Below are 19,941 nucleotides of genomic sequence, written 5' to 3' on the forward strand. Positions count from 1 at the left end.
CTCTGTGAGCTTTACACTCATGTGGCACACACACACACACACACACACACACACACACACACACACACACACCAATGCACATATACACATAAACAAAATTTATTAAAATAATAAATAAAATGTAGAGAGCCTTTATCCCTTAACATGTATTTATGATGAAGTTACATGACTCCTAGAATTTGCTCCAAAAGTATCCGAGTGGTAAAGGGCAGTAGAAGAAGCAGCGAGGAAGCCAGATTTGTGCTGTATTCATTGTTGGTGCCGAGTGATGGGCACGGAGAGATCCAAATTCACACGGCCACATAAAATATGCATAGTCTTGAAATATGTGCATATAGTTTAGACTTTTGTAACTTCTTAAATGTGCTTGAAATGCTATATAAAAATGCATTAGGCCGTGATGAAGGAGTCCCAGAATTACTTTGAGCAACTATACCCAGATAATGTGTTGCTCAATTGAAATTCAACATGTCTAGAGTGTGTGTGTGTGTGTGTGTGTGTGTGTGTGTGTGTGTGTGTATTGTATACATATTATGTCACTTTCTCAAATAACTTTTTGTTACATTTCCTGGGGCTTTGCACATGACTGTAGATTTGGAACTTTGGGATTTGGGAAACCCAGAATAGTCTGTGTCTGGATTTTTAAGTTACATTCAAAACGGAAAAATATAGGTCTAAAGAGCGCTGGTATACATGGGACTTTCGGTTAGCACGGTCAGCAGCTTCTATTTAAATAATGTCTTCTGCAGGACATTCACTGCTTAGTTCCTGAAGCCGTACATAATGGCTGGCAAGCCCCTCCTCCTCTCGGCAAAGGAACACCTGATTCACATAGCAAACACCAGAACAGAGCTCCCATTCATCAGCTACCCAGACTCAGAACCAACCAGACGTGGAGCGATTTCTTAAAAATGTTCCCGTGGCCATCACTGACCGTTAAGGAAAGGTGAGCACGCGGCTCAGAAGGACCCAGGGGGATGATTGTGCTTCACACCAGGAAGAAGCAACACTCCACACTCGAGGCCAACTAGAAAAAGGGTGCAGGTCACAGCAGCTCCCCTTGGCTCTCAGTCAACTGTGGCCTGAACCGAAGGAGCAGAAAGGCACACCGTTCCCAGGAACCCAAGTGAGGGAGGGCTCGGTTCCTTGTGAAGCAGAAAGGTGATAAAATTCATCTTTGGGACCCCCCCCCCCGAGATTACCCCACTGTGGGTGATGTCACATGATGCCTTTCAAGTCAGGAGCATAATATGAACAATAGTCTCTAATCTACATTCCCTAGCATCCTAATGTCATTAGAAGTTGTTTAACAGCTTTTAAAAACTTCCTTCTATCACAAATGTTGGTGCACATATTAATCCCAGTACTTGGGAGGCAGAAGCAAGTGAATTTCTGTGAATTTGGAGGCCAGCCTGGTCTACATAGAGAGTTCCAGATCAGAACTACATATAGAGACACCTTCTTAAGAGCAGAAAAGAAAAGCAAAACTTCCTTCAAAGTGAGGATTAAGTTTATCCCGTTGACTCCTTGGTCATTGCACAAACACTGTGAATTTTGGTATTTGCAAAGGTATTTAGATATGTCTTTGAGGGCTGGGACTAGAGACAGAAGAACCCACACCCTTTTCTATGTCTCTGGCCTTGAAGGCGGTGAGCCTGAAATCTACTAACGCCAAAGATCTACCTAAGACATGAGTAGACGCTAGATTGGGACTGGTGGGATGGCTCAGTGGATATGAAAGCCTGATGGCTGAGTTCAAATAGGAGAGAGCCCACTCCCACAAGTTGTCCTCTGACCTCTGACCCCACAAACACTCATCAACAAATGCTGAAGAAATAAAGTTAATTTAAAAATGAAAAATAGGGCTGGAAGGTGGCTCAGACACAAAGAATACTTGCTGCTTGGTCATAAGAACCAGGGTTTGGATCCCAGCACCCACGTTGGACCATTTGCAAACATTTGTAGCTCTGGAGCCAAGGGATCCAACATTCTCCTCAGGCCTCTGCAGGCACCTGCACACATGAACATATGTTCATACACACACAGATACAGATGTGGGGAGGAGGGAGGAGAGAATAAGAAAATAGGTAACATTTTAAAATGAAGAAGAAGGCATTGGAACACAGCCAGGCTTGTTCCTGAGTTGTCTGGGGCTGAGCTGGCACTGAGAACTGAGAAGCTGAGGAACGGCAAAAGAAATCACGAGGCCCCTAAAGTCCAGAACATTTACTATCTCGCCTTTACAGACATTTGCTGATCTTGACCTACAGTAGCCGCTGGTCTCCATGAGTTCACAGCCAGCAGCATCCGTAAGGAGCTTGTGACTGAGCTGTGGGGGCAGGGAGGGAAAGTCCTTGGGGTATAGGCAGCAGGACGTAGAGCCTCAGAGCCTTCTGGTCAAGTTGAGTGGGGAGAAGCTGCCGGGAAGCTACTGGATGACAAGTCAAGAGAGAAAACCTTCAGAGGCAGGCCGGCATCTGCCTTCACAGTTTGTGGGCAACGGGAAGTCATGACACTCTGAGAATAGCATGACAGTGATCCCAGCTGTGTCAAAACACTCCCCCAGCAAGAGTGAAAAGCACTGGGATGGGGCTGCGAGGGGCCAGTCCAAAAGCTGCTGTAGATATTAGGTAAACAGCAGTGAGAAGCGGAGGTAGCAGCCTGACCATGGAGCTGCCGCTTAGGAAAGACCACCAGGTTCAAAGTGAGACAGGCCTGGGTTCTGAACCACACCCACTTCTTACAACCCGTGTGCATTTAGACAGGCACCATCGCCCCTCTGCCTCTCCTACCTGTAAGACGGAGATAGCTGGGTTAGATAACTGTGGGATGCTTGGCACTGGAGAGGCCCCCGTGAATGCAAACAACGCTCAGGAGACAATGACTGCATTCATGTGTGCGTGCATACTCATCCCTTATCAACCCCACCAGCGACTCTGAGCCTCGCTGCTACATCCTGACTGTCTGGAAAGTGGTTCTAGAGAAAAAAACTGAACGTGGCCTTGGCTTTAGATGTGTCTGTTGTTTACTGAGGTCCTTAAACCTGCATCCTCCTCTTAGGAAGTGTGCATCATCGGCCACTGCAGCTTCTTTGTAAGCAATGCTGTGCCCTGTTGTTATGGCAACCCTGCTATTTTCTCCAAACCTTCTGGTTTCTGCATGTGCTAAAGCCCACAAGCAGGGAATTTTTATTTTTTATTCTTTCAACTTCCACAGGGAATGCAGTCAGCTCTTAAAATTTGCCAGCTGGCTGTCTGAAGCTTCCCTGACAGAAGCCCCCAGGTTGAGCATGAATATCACCTTGCACAAGAAACCTCCACAAACCAGGCATGGTGGTGTTCACCTTTCCAGCCAGGGCTTGGGAGGCAGAAGTAGGCGAATCTCTGAGTTTGACACTAGATTGGTCTACAGAGTAAGTTCCAGAACAGCCATAGAGAGACCTATCTCAGAGAGAGAGAGAGAGAGAGAGAGAGAGAGAGAGAGAGAGAGAGAGAGAGAGAGAGAGAGCTCACTTCATAAATGCTCCCTCTCGTGAAGCTGGTACCCTAGTCTCCGGACCATATTAAACTTGCAGGAAACTGAAACAAAAAGAAACACAACACAGAATTCCACAGGACCATCCTACAAGATTTAAGGTTAGAAGAGCATTGCCTTATTTTTAAATTATTTCCAGGGGTGGGGATGTAGCCCAGTGGAACATAGCTTGCCTGGGATGTAAAAGGCCCTGGATTTAAACCCTGAAATCTCAGGGGGGGGGGGGGAAAGAAAAAAGAAAAGAAAGAAAGAAAGAAAGAAAGAAAAAGGAAGGAAGGAAGAAAGAAAGAAAGAAAGTTGTGTATTTCAACATTAACGCATGTATCTCAGACTCAGGTTTGCTATGTAGCAGAGGATAGCCTTGAACTTCTGATCTTCCTGTCTTTACCTCCAGAATATTAGGATTATAGGTATGTCACCACTTCTGGTTTTATGAGGTGCTTGGGTTCAAACCTACGACATTGTCCATGCTGGGAAAGCACTCTCCCATCTAAGCTGTCCCCCACATATCATTTTAACACACAAAAATAGCTTTAAATGCTGTTACAGCAAAATATCAATCCTGACAGCCGCGTCGCCTTAGTTCCTGGGGATGGTCTGTCTCTCCCTCTCGTCGGTTCTTCTTTCCTCTCCTGCCCTTGTTTTGTACCTTCTCTCCGACCACACCCTCAGGGTGAGAACTGCAGCCTTCTTCCGAGCACTTCCTCCTTTCTCCTCGGCCGGAAGAGCAGCCGTGCGGCTTTGCCCATGGCACGTTCTCACCTGGAAGGTTGGTTTCCCACACTTCTCCTGCTAGGAATACCTGACACAGTTCTGGCCACCGTAACCAGAGTTACGGCACTCGGTGCCGGGAAAGACGCTGTTTTCCACCTGAGGGGTATACTCGGGAAGAATGCTTCTTTCTACTCTTCCCTTACTTCCCGTGAAAATAAGACAGTGTGGGGGCCCAGAAAGGCGGCTCAGTGGTTAAGAACACTTACTGCCCTGGCAAAGGACAAAAATTTGGTGTCCAACACCCGTGCCGGGTGGCTCACAACAGCCTGTAACTCTAGCTCTGCCTTGAACCTTTGTCTCTGGCCTCTGAGGGTGCCCGTACTCAGGTGCACATGCCCACATGAAGACCCACACATATACATATGACTTAAAATAGGCACGCCTTTAATCCCAGCACCCGGGAGGCAGAACCAGGCGGATCTCTGTGAATTTGAGGCTAGCCTGGGCTACCAAGTGAGTTCCAGGAAAGGCGCAAAGCTACACAGAGAAACCCTGTCTCGAAAACAAAAAAACAAATAATAATAATAATAATAATTTTAAAAATAAATAAATAAAACAGGACAACGTGGCGTCTTGTGTCATGAGATGAAATCCAGGCACTAAGGATGGCAGAGTAGGAAATTCCCAAGAAGACTTCCGCTGTGGACCCTCTACTTACTAAACTATCATGAGACCAGACACGATTTGTAACTGGTACACGGAGTGACATTCAATAAATATCCACTCAGCTGAGCACTGTGCTAAGAGCTTGGGTTCCAACAAGTGAGTCAATGAGGCCCTTGACCTCACGGGACCAGGAAACACTGAGACAAAGACCAACGTTAGGAAGGAAATACCGGTTGTTGGGGAAAGCTGGTTTCCCTGAGGAAGTGACAGCTGAAGAAAGGGGTGGGGTCAAGCTTGTGAAGGGCTGGGGTGTGGTCAGGGGAAGCCCGTCCTAACAAGCGTCAAAGGCTGCTAATGGGAACAGGCTCCATGAACAAAGAACAAGAGCCGTTAGAGCTGGGCCACTCTAAGTGACCGTGGGATAAACAGTACTGGAAATGCAGCAGGGAATGAGTCAGGCAAGGGATTCTTATTCTACAGAGAGGAGAAAAGAAAGGGCTGGAGAGATGGCTCGGTGTTAAGAACACCGGCTGCTCTTCCAGAGGACCCGGGTTCAATTCCCAGCACCCACATAGAGGCGCACAGCCGTCTGTAACCTCAGGTGCAGGGGATCTGATGCCCTCTTCTGGCTTCCATAGGTATTGCATGCGTGTGGTGTACAGACGTACAGGTAAAACACTCATGCACAGAAATTAAAACCAAAGGGAAGAGAAAAAGACAGAAAGGAAGAGAAGGAAGCTATTAAAAAATATTGGCCCAGAATAACAGCGCTTGCCGTGCATTTAAAAGACTGTTCCCTCTGCTAGTCTCTGTGACTGCATACCTATGATTCCAGTACTTAGGAAGGATGGGGAGAGGTCAAGGATAATCTGGACTCTAGTCTACACAGTGGGACCCTGTCTCAAAGAGAGAGAAGGGGGAAGGGGGGAGGAGATATTGTTCTCCCTGTGACATGAAAATAAATGCCAAGGGTCACAGTGGGAGCAGGTTTTGCAGAGGTCACATGATTGATGACGATGTGCTCTTTGAGGGCCAATGGGGTGCAGAAGAGACCTTCACGTAAATAGAGCTGCAGACAGGGTCTCCCCACGCGTTGTTACAACAAGGAACAACCTTGCCTGTGAACTTAGCATCCTCTCCTCTACTCAGACTAGAGGAGAGGATGGCTAAACTGTTTTTAAAACTCTGAAAATAAAGATCGCATGATAGGTGTGGGAAACAAAGACCCTCACTTCAAAATAAGAGTACTGGAGACTCAGCAGCAAAAGTGAGACATTTATTTTCAGTTCTGCAGAAGCTGGGGGTGAGGGTGGGGGACGGGGGTTGTCTCAGCAGCGGTCAGCCTAGACAAACGGCAAAAATGACTGGCACACCAATTTGTCACAAAACAGTGTTCTATTATTCCTGATCACAATCCCCGCCTGTTCTTCCCCGTAGGCTGGTAGTGTAGAGTTAGTCTCTCCTACTCATCTAGCACAGTCCCCACCCCAAATTCCCCGCCCTCTGGGGGCTCAAGATGCCCCCCTCTTCCTGACACATGGGTTCAGTCAGGTAGCAAACTGTCTGTAACTTTTCTGTCTTCTCAAGACAAGGTTTCTTTGTGTAGTCCTGGCTGTCCTGGAACTCACTCTGTAGCCCAGGCTGGCCTTGAACTCGGAGATCTGCCTGCCTCTGCCTCCAAGTGCTGGGATCAAAGGCGTGTGCCACCATGCTTGGCTAGCTTATCTGTGACTTTTCAACATGAAATAAAATGAAAAGTCCCCAGGCAAGCAGTGCCAGCTGCTTAGCCAGGGAACACAGGGGCCTAGTGCCTCCTGCTTATCTATGAGTCTCTGACGAGCTCTAAATGCACCTCGGACTGAAAATGGACCACAATGACTTGCTTCTTACATAGGGGACAGAGACAGGACCAGAGAGTCCACGGCAAGCATTTGATCTCTTTTGGTATTCAGAGAAGAAGAAAACCCAGCAGTGAAGCCGTAAGACGGGGACCATCCTAACAGGGAATTAATGCACAGCGTCACTCATCTCCTTCTCCAGCGGTGCCTGCAGCTCAGACACATGGTACAGGAAGCAGAGGAGCAGGAAGACGAAAGACTGGGCATGGTAAACCCAAACAAGCCTGAGAAGGCGAAGTGAAGAGGTCCTGGGTGATAGGCTGTGTGGCCAATGCTGAGACTCTGAGTGTCCTTGTGACTGTGTTAATTCTTCAGGGACTCCCATCCCATCAGAGAAGAACGGAAGCCCAGGGTGGCTGAGACCTGTACGTCAAGGTCTCACGACTAACACCTGTAGTTAAATTCAGATTCCTTAACTACATAGCTTTGCGGTCTTCCAGCAAAGCAGCAAGGAAGGTGCTGGGTGAGTAAGGAGAGGTGTGAGGGCTCAGGGTCATGCACGGTACACAGAGGTGCTGGCTGGGTAGCAGAGGGAGGAAGTGCGGGATGCTTAAACAGAAAGACGTCATCTGTCTGTCTGTGTGGTCCCTTGAGTGTGGCTGCATCAAAGCATAGGGCAGTGGTTTGGAGAAGATCAGTAAGTTCTAGGGTGGATCCAAGCCACAGGCATCTGGCTAACAGCACTGACTCAGCTTAGCTTAACTGCCCACTAAAATGCCTATGCAGACATCAAGAAAAACCAAAATGCACAGACAGCATCACTGTGAAGGAAGGCTAACTGGACCCAGAGTCTGGGGCACTTTGCACCATTTGTACAGCAGATGGGGCTTCCAGCTTCGATTCCTTACACGAAAGCCTCATGACCAGACATGGCATTCCACACCTGCCCTGTGGCACCCAGAGAACCAGAGCTGGGAATGGATGGCGTTGTATGAGACAGAAGAGAGAATAGCTAACCTGCTTGACCTCATGGGCATTTGAGACTCAGACTGGAGCTGGTGCCTCCAACTATACCCCACTCCCACGCAAAGGCTGTGCTTGATAGATTTATGTCAACTTGACACAAGCTAACGTCATCCTAGAGGAGGGAACCTCAATTAAGAAAATACCTTCACAATGTCAGGCTGTAGGCAAGCCTGTAGAGCATTTTCTTAATTAGTGATTGATGGGGGAGGGCCTAGCCCTGTTAAGGTTAAGACTTTTCTTTTTATTTAGACAAAAAGGGGGAAATGTTGTAGAATATTACTTTAACTATGTAAAGATGTGTTACATTTATTTACGTTGTGGAATATTACTTTAACTGTGTAAAGATGTATTGCATTTGTTTATGCTGCATTTGTTTAACAATGTAAAGATTTGTTACATTTGTTTCACCCTGCCTGCCTAAGGCACCCAATTGGTCTAATAAAACGCAGGCAGAGAGAATAAGTAGGAGGAGCAATCTAGGTTTAAGAGAGAAAAAGGGAGAAAGAGAGACACCCAGATCCACCAGCCACCAGCCAGCCAGTCAAACATGGAGGAAACAGGAAAGTAGGACATACAGAACGAAAGAAAGATAAAAACATAGATGAAGAAAAACAGGTTAATATAAGTTATAAGAGCTAGTGGGACAAGCATAAATTAAGGCCAAGCATTCATAACTAATAATAAGTCTCTGTGTCATAATTTGGGAGCTGGTGGTCCAAGAGAGCCTGCTATACAGCTGATTGTGGGTGCCATCTCTGGGCTGGTGGTCCTGGGTTCTATAAGAAAGCAGGCTGAGCAAGCCATGGGAGCAATACAGTAAGCAGCATTCCTCCATGGCCTCAGCATCAGGAAGCAGGTTCCTGCCCTGCTTGAGTTCCTGTCCTGATGTCCTTCAGTGATGAACAATGATAAGGAAGTGTAAGCCAAATAAACCCTTTCCTCCCCGAGTTACTTTTGGTCATGGTGCTTCATCACAGCAGTAGAAACCCTAACTGAGACAGAGGCTATCATGCTCCCATATCATAGACTGTACCTCCCAGAAAACAGCTGGGGAAAATGTAAGACAGCATGCCCTCCACTGCAGAGCATGGAATGGCTATATACAAAAGATGTATTTATTATAAGGTATACCTAGTTCCACACACTTTAATTGTGTGTGTGGGCATGTGTGTGTGCGTGTGTGTGTGTGTGTGTGTGTGTGTGTGTTTCCGTGTGCATGTGCGTGCGTGCGTGCGTGCGTGTGTGTGTGTGTGTGTGTGTGTGTGTGTTCATGCCTTTAGAGACCAGAGATGTTGGATCCCCCTGGAGCTGGAGCTACAGTTTGTGAGCAGCCTGATATTGGGGCTGGCTGTCTAAATGGGACCTGAGGAGGTGTGCACCATGCTCCACTCTCAACGTCTAAAGCCGTCTCTCCAGCCCCCAACTCTCTTAATTTTTACAAGGAATATAAGTTTCATTTGAAATCAGAAAACTGTGTTTTTCTTCCTAGAGACATTCATCTTTAATGGGACCTGGCAAGTCCCCTCGCAATGCTGCTCTCTAGAGATGGGCACACGTGGGCCACCAAAGCATGGGAAGGGCCACGTTCAGTGCCACAGGACTCCAGGAAGCCAGCCCTTAGTCACAAAAATGCTGGTAGGAGGCACCCACAAAGGGATCCATAATATAAAACAACAAAACACCGAGCAGATGGGGGAGAGGAGAGTTTGAAATTCCTGCTGAGAAGTCGCAGTCACGGTAGGGTAGATGTTGCCCAGGGTTTAGAAAAAAAAAGAGAGTTGGGTTCCCATAAGGCTGTTCTGCCTTCCAGCTATGTGACCTTGCTCAATCTGTTAACCTCACCTAACCTCAGCTTCTTCCTCCTGAAAACAGCAACCCAGATCTAAAAAGCAGAGGGATAGACACGATCTTGGGAGGAAACAGGAGGGAAAACGCCGGAAATCCTCTTACTGTGTCCAGCGTCCAGTGTCTGTGTTCACGTATTAGTAGGAGTTTACTAATGCTGTTGTAACAAAGTACCACAAACTGCTCAAAGATCAGAAATCCATTGTCTCAGCTCTGGAGACATTCAGAAGCTCTGGGCCAGACACAGAAAGGCACTGGGAAGATTTGGCCAAGAAGAACCAAGTTTACTAATGAATTGCACAGATACTGGAGGAAGGTATCCTGAAGGAGGATGCTGAAGGGGTCCAAGCATGAGGAACTTCTGAGAACAGAAGAAGCCAGGTAAAGACCCTTGATGGTGGAGAGAAAGTTACCCTATTCACCCCCTATCCACCAGGCCCTACGAGTCAGGAGGCGAGTTGGAATGCTGTTGCACTCAACAATGGAATCACTTCAATGTACAGCTGGTCAGGTCGGGATTATTTTACCTAGTGGCCAACTTGTATTGTCTAGGGGGTCCTGCTCAAGTTTGCTTTTGAAAGGCACACAGCAGCAGGAGAAACCTCGGACACAGCAAACAGAATCAGCCGGTAAACCAAGGCTTTTTAAGGTGAGGAAACATGCTGTGGAACAATCTTTTTGTACACTGTGAATATTTGTTGCTCTCATTGGCTTAATAAAGGGCTAAATGGCCAATATCTAGGCAGGGAGAGGTTAGGTGGGGCTTGCAGACAAAGAAAAGGAATAGTGGGGCAGAGAAGGGCTGTTGAAGTTAAAATCTTCCTTTTGAATGGAAAGAAAAGGGGAAATGATGGGTGACATTGTTCTATATGCTGTGAATATGTGTTGCTCTGATTGGTTGATAAATAAAGCTATTAGCCAATGGTGAGGCAAAATAAGATTAGGTAGGACATTCTAACTAGAGAGAGATGAAAGAGAAAGATAAGGCAGGGAGATACTGCCAGCCACTGCCATGAGAAGCAAGATGTAAAGGTACCGGTAAGCCATGAGCCACACGGCAAAGTATAGATTTGTAGAAATGGGTTAATTTAAGATCTAAGAGCTAGCAAAAAGCTAGCTAGCAAAAAAACCTGCCATGGCCATAGTTTAAAAATAATATAAGCCTCTGTGTGTTTACTTGGGTCTGAGCAGTTGCAGGACCAGGTGGGACACAGGAATTTTATAAGTGGCTGTGGGACCTTTGTGCTGGGTGAGCACAGGAAAACATCCAGCTACAGAGGGCAGGGTTACCAGCCAGATGCAGAGAAAACAGGAGATGAACATGCTGTGCTGAACAAAGGTACTGCCATGTGGTAGAGCATAGATAAGAAATATGGGTTAATTTCAGTTGTAAGAGCTAGTTAGTAACAAGCCTAAGCTATTGGCCAAGCATTTATAATTAATAAGTCTCCGTGACAATTATTGGGGAGCTGGCTGTCCTGACAAAAACCCCACCTACAGAAACACACACAGCAAGGCACACAGAGAAAAAGACCCTCTGCTTTACAGAAGGTGGACTCAGGAAACTGAAGCTCTGTCTTCTTGAGGGCTGGGTTTTTTTTTTAAAGATCTTGGGGAGGGGTCTTCCTCTCCTAATTGGGTTGGTCAGTTTAAACAAAGATAAGGACACTCATAGGTCCACAAGTTTGAGGTACACAGGTTCTGGTCTGACCTTGAACTTGTTGGACAGGTCCACAGGCAGGGGTGTTACGGGGTACTTGAAGAGTAAAACTCCCCAGAGGCCTAAATAAGTCGAATGGAGTCCTTATTAACTGCCAGCAGGCCTGTCCCCAGCAGATTAGTGGAAAGCAGCCTCAACCTCCAGTTGGTTGAATTTTCAAGGGCAAAACCCACAATTGTGACATAGACAGAAAGGCAGCTCTGGACATCTGCAGCAAGCAAGCATTGTTTACAGAAGCAGAGAGATAGCAGTTCAGTGGTCCAGCAGTTAACCTTTAGCTCAGGGACACATTGTATAAGAATTTATGGTTGGTTCAGAGACGAGTTTTAACCAAGGTAATTTTACTACTTAAAGTATTCTTAGGAATGCTTTCATGAGATGGTATAACTACACTTCAGTAGCCCACTAAAGGGGAACCCCACTGGTCGTGGGGAAAGAAGCCTGCCAAGCCTTTGTTTTAAGCTACTAGGGTTTTATCTCAGGAGGGTAAGGAAGAAGCCAGCCATTTTGGAAGTTCACCATCTTTATGGTCTAGTTGAGGCCCCTCCCCCATCTGTCTGTCTATTGAGAACTCCATTAGCTCCTTAGTCCCTCAAAGGGGCTGGACAATGCCATGTAGCCATGCTGACACTGGACTGTCAGAGCAGGAACGACCATGAGAACTTGGACTTCCTAGAGGTGTATAAATTGCTTGGGTTTGTTGTCACCTGTTTCTTGTACCATTTACAAAACAAACAAATCCCTCCTAATTAACAGGTTTGGCTGGAGAGATGGTTTAGTGGGTAAGGCACTTGCCAGCAAGCCTGAGATCAATCCTGGAAACTCACAGAAAGGGGGAATGCAGTGGGTAGCTGTTCCAGCTTTGACCTGGAAGTACTACCCCCAGTGAGGCTTCTGGTAACTGTCACACCTACCTATGACAGGCCCCTGAGGTGAGGCCGAGACAGGAGCCCTCAAGACCCGGATATGCCCACGCTCTTGGTTCCTTTTGATCCTGGATGCTGGATGGGAGACCAAGCGGAGTTCTCCAGAGAACCCCACTGGACTGCACCTCACCTCTCCTGGATCCTGTAACCAACCCCTTTACTGGCTGTAAGTTACCCCAAAATAAACCTCCTTTTTAACTACGTGGAGTTGCCTTGATAAATTCTCCAATGGGGAAGGAGAGATCAGATTGCACAAAGCTGTTGTCTGGCATCCACAGGGTACTGTGGCATGGATACCCATACACATCATGCATGCTCTCATGCCCACAATAATAAGAAGAAAAATAACAGCTTTCTGTAGAGCAAAAAGAAATATTTTCTTACTATGCAACCAATAGTAGGCAAGAACCTAAAAATGATGAGTAGATGGAAGTGATGAGAGATAACATCTTATCTGGGGTCTACGGGGAAAGGGAACACGTAAACTTTTTAGATTATCCATCCAGGAGAGCTCCCTCACCAGCCTCGCTCAGCCAGGCATCACTTACCTAACCTAACCAGCACCCTTGAAGGTGGCAGATGTGAGTTAATCATTAGTTTAAGACAGAGGCACCAGTTTTAACAGGCGTCTAGAAGGGGCTGGGGCTGGGGTGGGAGGTTTCATGCACAGGAAGACCTAGGTTGGGGGTTCTCCCCAGGACTGTCCCTCTCAGGACATCTCTTGGGGAAGCCAGGCTGCCTTCCTCCACCTTTCCTGCTTGGAAGGAGCCATGGGAACACCTGTTTCTTTGGTTCTTCTATGATCTGTGTACACAGTAACTCCCCAGGCTGAACGAAATGCTTAGACCTTGAATTTCCCCTGCAACATGGACCACGCTGACCTGGTTGACGTTTCTGGGTCGGTCTCTCATTTATTATCTACTTCTTGAAATAAAGAAACGCGACTTACTCATCTCTGTGCTGAGTGTCTACTGAACAAACAGAAGAACAAATAATCTTCCATCTTCAGTCTATAAACATGGGGAAATGAAGGCCTAGAATGTTCTCTTCATAGCATCATCAAAGTGAACAAAAGTCAACAGACTTAAACAGTAATTTGGAAACCACTAAGATGAATTTTTACAATAAATGCAAACATCCAAACTGGGGGTTACTTAACACAGTTATGTTAGTGCAGATTCACAGGGTTGGGAGGGAGTCACTCATTTGATGTTTATTGAGTGTCATCTATATTCCAGTTACTGTCCCAAGTGCTGGGTCCATAGCAGAGGAAGCATAATAATGTTCCTGATGCCGCAGAACTTCAGTTTGATTAGAAAGAAGGAGCTAAGGGTTTTAACTAATCACGAGCTTTCTGTGAGTCACTAAGGTAATGTGCCAACAAGAGCAAACTCTCACCTGACTTTCCCTGTGCCAGGAGAGGTGCATTCAGAGGCCGCTTCAGAATGTCCCTTGTGTTGTCCTGTGCAGCTAAACAAACATCAAGAGCCTAGCTCTAATCAAGGTTGCTCATGTCAAGGAAAGACTTGGATGGAGTGAGCAGAGCTTTTAGAGAATATAGTCAAGCCCCAAGAGTCAAGAAGATGATTACAGTATGGCACATCTGACCTGGAAGAACTGTAGCAGAAGACCCACGGCATCTTCCAGGATTGAGAGAGCTGTTTATGCAAGACATGACCCCACAGGGCTGGTGTTCATCAGGTGGAAATCACAGGAAGTAGGAAGAGTCTCAGAGGAAGGTGCTCTGCAGAGGAGGAAGCTTCCTACACTAAGGGGGATAAGACAGAGGACCGGCGCTGTCGGACATCCGCCTGGATCATCAAGAGATTAGGCTAGACTTTGCATCCCATTAACTGCAAAATCAAGGACTCTAAAACCAACCCCCACTGGCTGGGGTTATTGAAGAGTGCTTGCCACCAGAGAAAGCTGGATCCCAGTTCTGGGATAGAGAACACTCTCAGCCTCTTTCCCTGGCTTGTAAACACAGGAGCAATGGTTCCTGTCTCATCCTTGTTGTACACACTAAGTGGGGTGATTTACATTAAATGTCAAGAACAGTGCCTGACTGCTGTGGGATGGTCTGTATGTCAAATGTATTGCTGATTGGTCAATAAATAAATCACTGATTGGCCAGTGGCCAGGCAGGAAGTATAGGCGGGACTAACAGAGAGGAGAATGGAGAGAACAGGAAGGCGGAGGAGAGACACTGCCGGCTGCCAAGATGACAAACAGCATATGAAGATGCCGGTAAGCCACGAGCCATGTGGCAAGGTATAGATTAATGGAAATGGATTAATTTAAGCTGTAAGAACAGTTAGCAAGAAGCCTGCCACGGCCATACAGTTTGTAACCAATATAAGTCTCTGTGTTTATTCGATTGGGTCTGAGCGCCTGTGGGACTGGCAAGTGAGAGAGATTTGTCCTGACTGTGGGCCAAGCAGGAAAACTCTAGCTACACCTGACCCTTCAGAAGCCATCAGTAAATGGTAGCTAATAATAATACTAAGTATCTTATCTGGCTTCTAGCTTATTAAGGTAAACCATTTGCCCAAACTCTCCAAAGTGCGATATACTAGCACAATTATTTGAAGCTATAAAGAACTACTTGAGATAAATTTGGAGCATTTTACTCTCTAAATAGATTAGAAAATTTTGTGGGAGACATTTGAAATTTTAAGGAGAGACTGGCAATGAAGTGGAAACGGGACTGAGAGGGTATCGGTGTGTGGAACAGCGGCACTGGGCGGGTCGTGACAACCTCAGGAGACTCGCTCTCCCTGGAGACCCCCCCTCCCACAATGGAAGTCAAACAAAACAGTCCAGCAAACCGGTTTTATAAGAATCAATCCACACCAGACCGATTCTGTTTCCTTCTGCAGCAGGGTTGGAAATCCGGGCAGGTGAAGGATAGCAGCTGCTCTAGTTCAGCTAGATCTTCAATCCCAACCTACCGAGAGTGGGATCTGAAAACTCACTTGCATTCCGCTGGCAGCTGGAAACCTCCCAAAACAGGAAGCAGAGCCCCAGGGTCGATTGTCAGTGAGAGGAATGGGGGACGGGCAAGAGACTCAGTTGTGGAACTGGCATAAAAATACGCCTCCCACCACCCACAGTGAAATGCGGATCTCTTACACAAATGCTGAGGGAACGCTTGTCACGTGACACGCCCTCAGTCTAGAAGACAGGTGAAAGCTGAGCGTCTGAGGCTGCTGTGCTGAAATGGAGCCTCTCAGCAGACACGGTTGTGGAATTGCGTTGTGGGGAGCCTATAGAATCTTTAGGCTGGTCCAGAAGTTTCCATGGAGTGGGTTAAGGTTAGGGGAGAGCTTTTTTTAATAGAAGCTGTGGGATCAGAAAGGCACCTGACTCAGGTTGGGGGATGTCTAGTTGCAAAGACTACAAGGAAGAGAGTAAACAGAAAATGTAGGACTAGCTGAGGTAAGGCACAGTAGACCGGGTGCCTGCTCCTTAGGAAAATTCTTTATCAGTTGATGCTCAGCCTTCTGGAGAACCCATGGAACCCAACCTTGCGTCACCTACGCCCTAAGCATGGAAGACAGAGAGGAGTTGGTCCTACAGTTAAGGCTACCAAGAGAAAAGTTCCCATTTGACACGAAGGAAGAGGGACCAGGGCCCCAGGAAGAAGGGAGTCTTGGGTTCTGAGAGAACTGGAGGTACATGGTTGAGGACGTTTCCCGATGGGGACAATTGATCTGAGAGTCCACGTGCCCTGGACAGATGACCTCCAGGGTCTTCTCCAGCTCTAATTCCTGGAACAAAGGCATCTTGGTTATTTTGCAACATGCAGTCTTGAACCCAGCTCTTCCATTCGGCTCCCTCCCTCAGAAAAGGATTTTCATAGACAGAGACTAGCATTCTGGTTCCCTACAGGGCACGGGCACCTATGGGTCATGGGGTTGGGTTCATTAGAAAAGCTCCCACAGGGTACACATGGGGGTGGGGACTGGGAGGAACAAAAGAATGGGGAGTCCTGGCTAATGGCCCAGGGCGGCAGAAACCCAGCAAATCTCTAACTTTCTCAGATGACCCAAGCTGACTAAAGATGATTGTTTCCAGGATGCAAAACTACGGCAAACAAGCCCCTCCTCAGTCCCCACCCAGTACCAGGGCACTCCATAAAACTTAGGTTCACATAACCTCTGACCTACTATTTGCCCTGCCTACAAGATATGCTGGGACAAAGGTGGCATGGAAACTATGGGAATGACCAAACAATGACCGGTCCAGCTTGAGATCCATATGATGAGCGGGAACTCACCCCTGGCCTAGCCTGGAGGGCCAGGACCCAGAGACTGGACAGCCCATAGACCTCAATAGAACCAAATATGACTGACAAAAAAGAAAAAAGTCAATGAAATGATTCATAACGATATTCTGCTATGCTCATAGATGGGTGCCTAGCCCAATTATCATCAGAAAGGCTTCACCCAGCAACTGATGAAAACATGCAGAGACCCACAGCCAAACATTAGACGGACCTCTGGAAATCCTGTGGGAGAGGAGGAGGAAGGATTATAGGAGCCAAAGCGGTCAAGGACACCACAGGAAAACCCAAGGAATCAACTAACCTGGGTTCATAGGGCCTCACAGAGACCGAACCGCCAACTAGGAAGTCTGTATGGGACTGATCTAGGTCCTCTGTATATATGTTACTGCTGTGTAGGTCTTCTTGTGGGGCTCCTAACAGTGGTGCCAGGGGCTGTCTCTGATTCTGTTACCTGCCTTTGGGACCCTTTCCTTCTACTGGGTTGCCTTGTCCAGCCTTAATAAAAGAGGAGGTGTCTAGTCTTACTGCAAATTGATATACCACGGCTAGCTGATATACATGGGGGGCCTGCACATTTCTGAAGAGAAAGGAGGAGGAATGGAAGGGGGGGAGGTTGGGGGAAGAGACTAGAAGTAGTGAAGGGAGGGGAAACTGTGATCAGGATGGGAAAAATTAATTAATAAATAATAATAATAAAGGAGTACAGCCTGACGATACCTTGTCTGAAGTCTCGGGATCTTAAACAAAGATCTAGCCAAGCAATGGCCTGTATTCCAACCATGGGAACTGAGTCAGCAACGTGGGCTATTTAAGCCGCTCTGTGTATTGTAATTCCATATGCAGAGGTCGAGAACTAATACATATACCCACTACACAGTTCAGCACTGCTCATGCAAACCCTGTTCATTCTTGATCTTCAGAAGTATTCCTCCACGCTGAGACTGACTGAAATTTCTAGGGAATTAAAATGCTGCTGTCCATCTGAGACACCGTCCCTGGACTGGACATGAGGCCTTCCTCTGAACGATACTGTCTTCAGGACCTTGTAAGGCTGTCCCTATTCGGAAAGTTCTCATCCCGTGCCTCACCTGTGGCAGGAACCAGGTTTCATGACATATAGACTGAAAATAATGAGTAAGTGTTGGGAAAGACTTGAGGAGTGCGCATGTGCGTATTCAGCCAGCCCACAGCGACTTTGATACCCACACACTAAACACACGTACACACACACACACACACACACACGCACGCACGCACGCACGCACGCACGCACGCACGTGCACGCAGAGTGCCACCAAACAGCTGTTCTTTGAGGCTGCGCTTTGTTCTTTGCAACTGGGTCTTTCCAAGCGTGTTTCCTTACAGTGCCTCCCTGGCCTTGGACTCTCCAGAGAAGTATGACACTGTCTCAGAAAATGCTGTCACAGCTAACATTTACAAAACCTTCAGAAGGCCCCGTCATCCTCCTCCTGACACTGAACTCAGCCAGCATGCCATTTGGGAAACAGCTGGATACAGCAGCAGCACACAGTAACCATCGTGGTCCCTGGGAGTCCAACAATTTTAAGATAAATCCAGCGTTACCACAGCTTCCCCAGGCAAGCCAGGGGAGGCTTATGCCTATCTCCCAACTACGGGGTAAGGGGGTAGGGGAGGGGGGAGGGGCTGGAGAAGGAAGAGTGCTTGAGCTCAGGAGCTCAAGGCCAGTCTGGACAATAGAGCCAGATTTTGTGTCCTTAAAAAAATAAAAGGAGGGCTGGGGATTAAGCTCAGTGGTAGAGCGCTTGCCTAGCAAGTGCAAGGCCCTGGGTTCGGTCCTCAGCTCCAAAAAAAAAATAAATGAATAAAAGGACCAAGTGTAGGTATCAAGGGTGGGTATGTCTATTCCCAAGATTAAAGTAATGCCAACACAATGGGATCAGGTAACAGGACTTAAAAACCCAAATATTGATCTATGTAACAAGTGGAGAGGTTTTATTGTTTTTCCTTGTGATGTCACCAACACATTTAGGGTCAAAAGGTCAGTCTACCTCAACAGTAGCTGCCTGTGTTTGTAAGTGTCTGCTTTAACTCAAATCCTGACACTTGTGACTAGACCAGGAACTTCTCTGCAGATCCCTGTCAGACTCCTGCTGTCCGAGGGATGACCTAGGTAAGAGCATTTGTAGTCAAAATCTCTTACGTCTTGCTTCACATAAAGCATGCCAGCATCTTGGGATAAGGAGAGAAATCCTTCACTATGACATAACTGCTTGGAAAAGCGGGCTGGAGAGCAGCATTGGTGGTGGGCAGGCAGGGACTGCGCCCTGATCTGGGTGAGGAATTTGAAGCCCTGCAGTGGGGCTCATTCCCAACAGGAGGGATGAGGGAGGAGACAAGAAGGCTCCACCCAGACGATTCTGCTCAAGAGTCTTGTCCAAACGCCAAAGGTGTGAGGGCCAGGTGGCCCAGTGGGTGGAGAATCACCCAGTCGAGTACACGGGTGGCCAGAAGGGAAGCTGGACCAAAGCTGGGTAAAGGCCCACTAGCTCAGGTGGGAAACGAGGAGTGGGCTGAGGGCTAGGCTTGGGGGTGAAGTGGGCCGTCCTCCCACCCACCCCACCCACCCACGCCCGGGCCAATGCATATGCACTGACTGCCTGAGGCCAAGGAGTGCTGGGTCGCGGCAATGTAGAGGGTTAGCTCAGTCCTCTGGGAAGCTGTTCTCCTTGACCTGGCACCCTGGGGCTTGAGTCTGCCAGCTGGTCAGCCGGCAGGTCCTACTCTGTCCCTCTGTCTCGGTCACCCCACCCGCCAGCACGCCGTGGGGCGCCCGGCTGCCCCGGGCTCTCCTGCAGCTCCGGCTCGTTGCGGGCAGCCGGGGCCTCCCGGGCGCGGGGCTCACTCACCCGCGTGCAGGCCGCCTGCCTCGGGGCCGCTGTCGGCGGCGGCGACGCTGGGCAGCGCGTCCGAGTCGGTGTAGGTGAGCCAGGTGGACTCGGTCTCCCGGGTCCAGCTCTCGTAGTAGCGGGGCTCGATGGCATCAGCCCGGCTCCCGCCGCAGCCCATCCTCCCGTGCTGCGGGCGCGCCCGGCGGCCGCTCGGCTTGCGGCTGCGGCTGCGGCTCAGCCCGGGCGACGCAGCTCCGGCCCGCGAGGAGGCGCCCGCAGCGGCAGCGGCAGCGACATCGGTCCCCTGATCGCCAGAGCTGCTGCCAGCGCCAGGCTCCCCGGGCGCCCCGCCGCCCCTCTTCTCCGCCTCCAAAGCCCTCCTCCTCCCCACTCTCCTTCCCCAGCTCCTCTCAACCTCGCCTCTCCCACCGGCCCGCTGCAAAGCCCTCCTTCAGTGCTCTGGGAGAGGCCATGCTAAGCAGCAGCACACAGGTGGTGGGAAGAGGGAAAGGGG

The 19,941-nt window shown here is 48.3% G+C and overlaps 1 protein-coding gene across 2 annotated transcripts in view; it reads right to left on the reverse strand.

The window, feature by feature from the left end:
* The window catches only part of Baalc (BAALC binder of MAP3K1 and KLF4), a 75,965-nt gene extending 56,323 nt beyond the window's left edge, over positions 1-19,642 (reverse strand). For both annotated transcript variants that reach the window (XM_059247664.1, XM_059247665.1), the window contains exon 1: positions 19,446-19,642. In XM_059247664.1, coding sequence (XP_059103647.1) covers positions 19,446-19,605 — 160 coding nt within the window. In that variant the 5' untranslated portion in view covers positions 19,606-19,642. The remainder of the gene's footprint in view (positions 1-19,445) is intronic.
* Between the last annotated feature and the right edge of the window lie 299 nt (positions 19,643-19,941).

The sequence above is a fragment of the Peromyscus eremicus genome, chromosome 20 (genome assembly GCF_949786415.1).
Source record: "Peromyscus eremicus chromosome 20, PerEre_H2_v1, whole genome shotgun sequence".
Lineage (NCBI taxonomy): Eukaryota > Metazoa > Chordata > Mammalia > Rodentia > Cricetidae > Peromyscus > Peromyscus eremicus.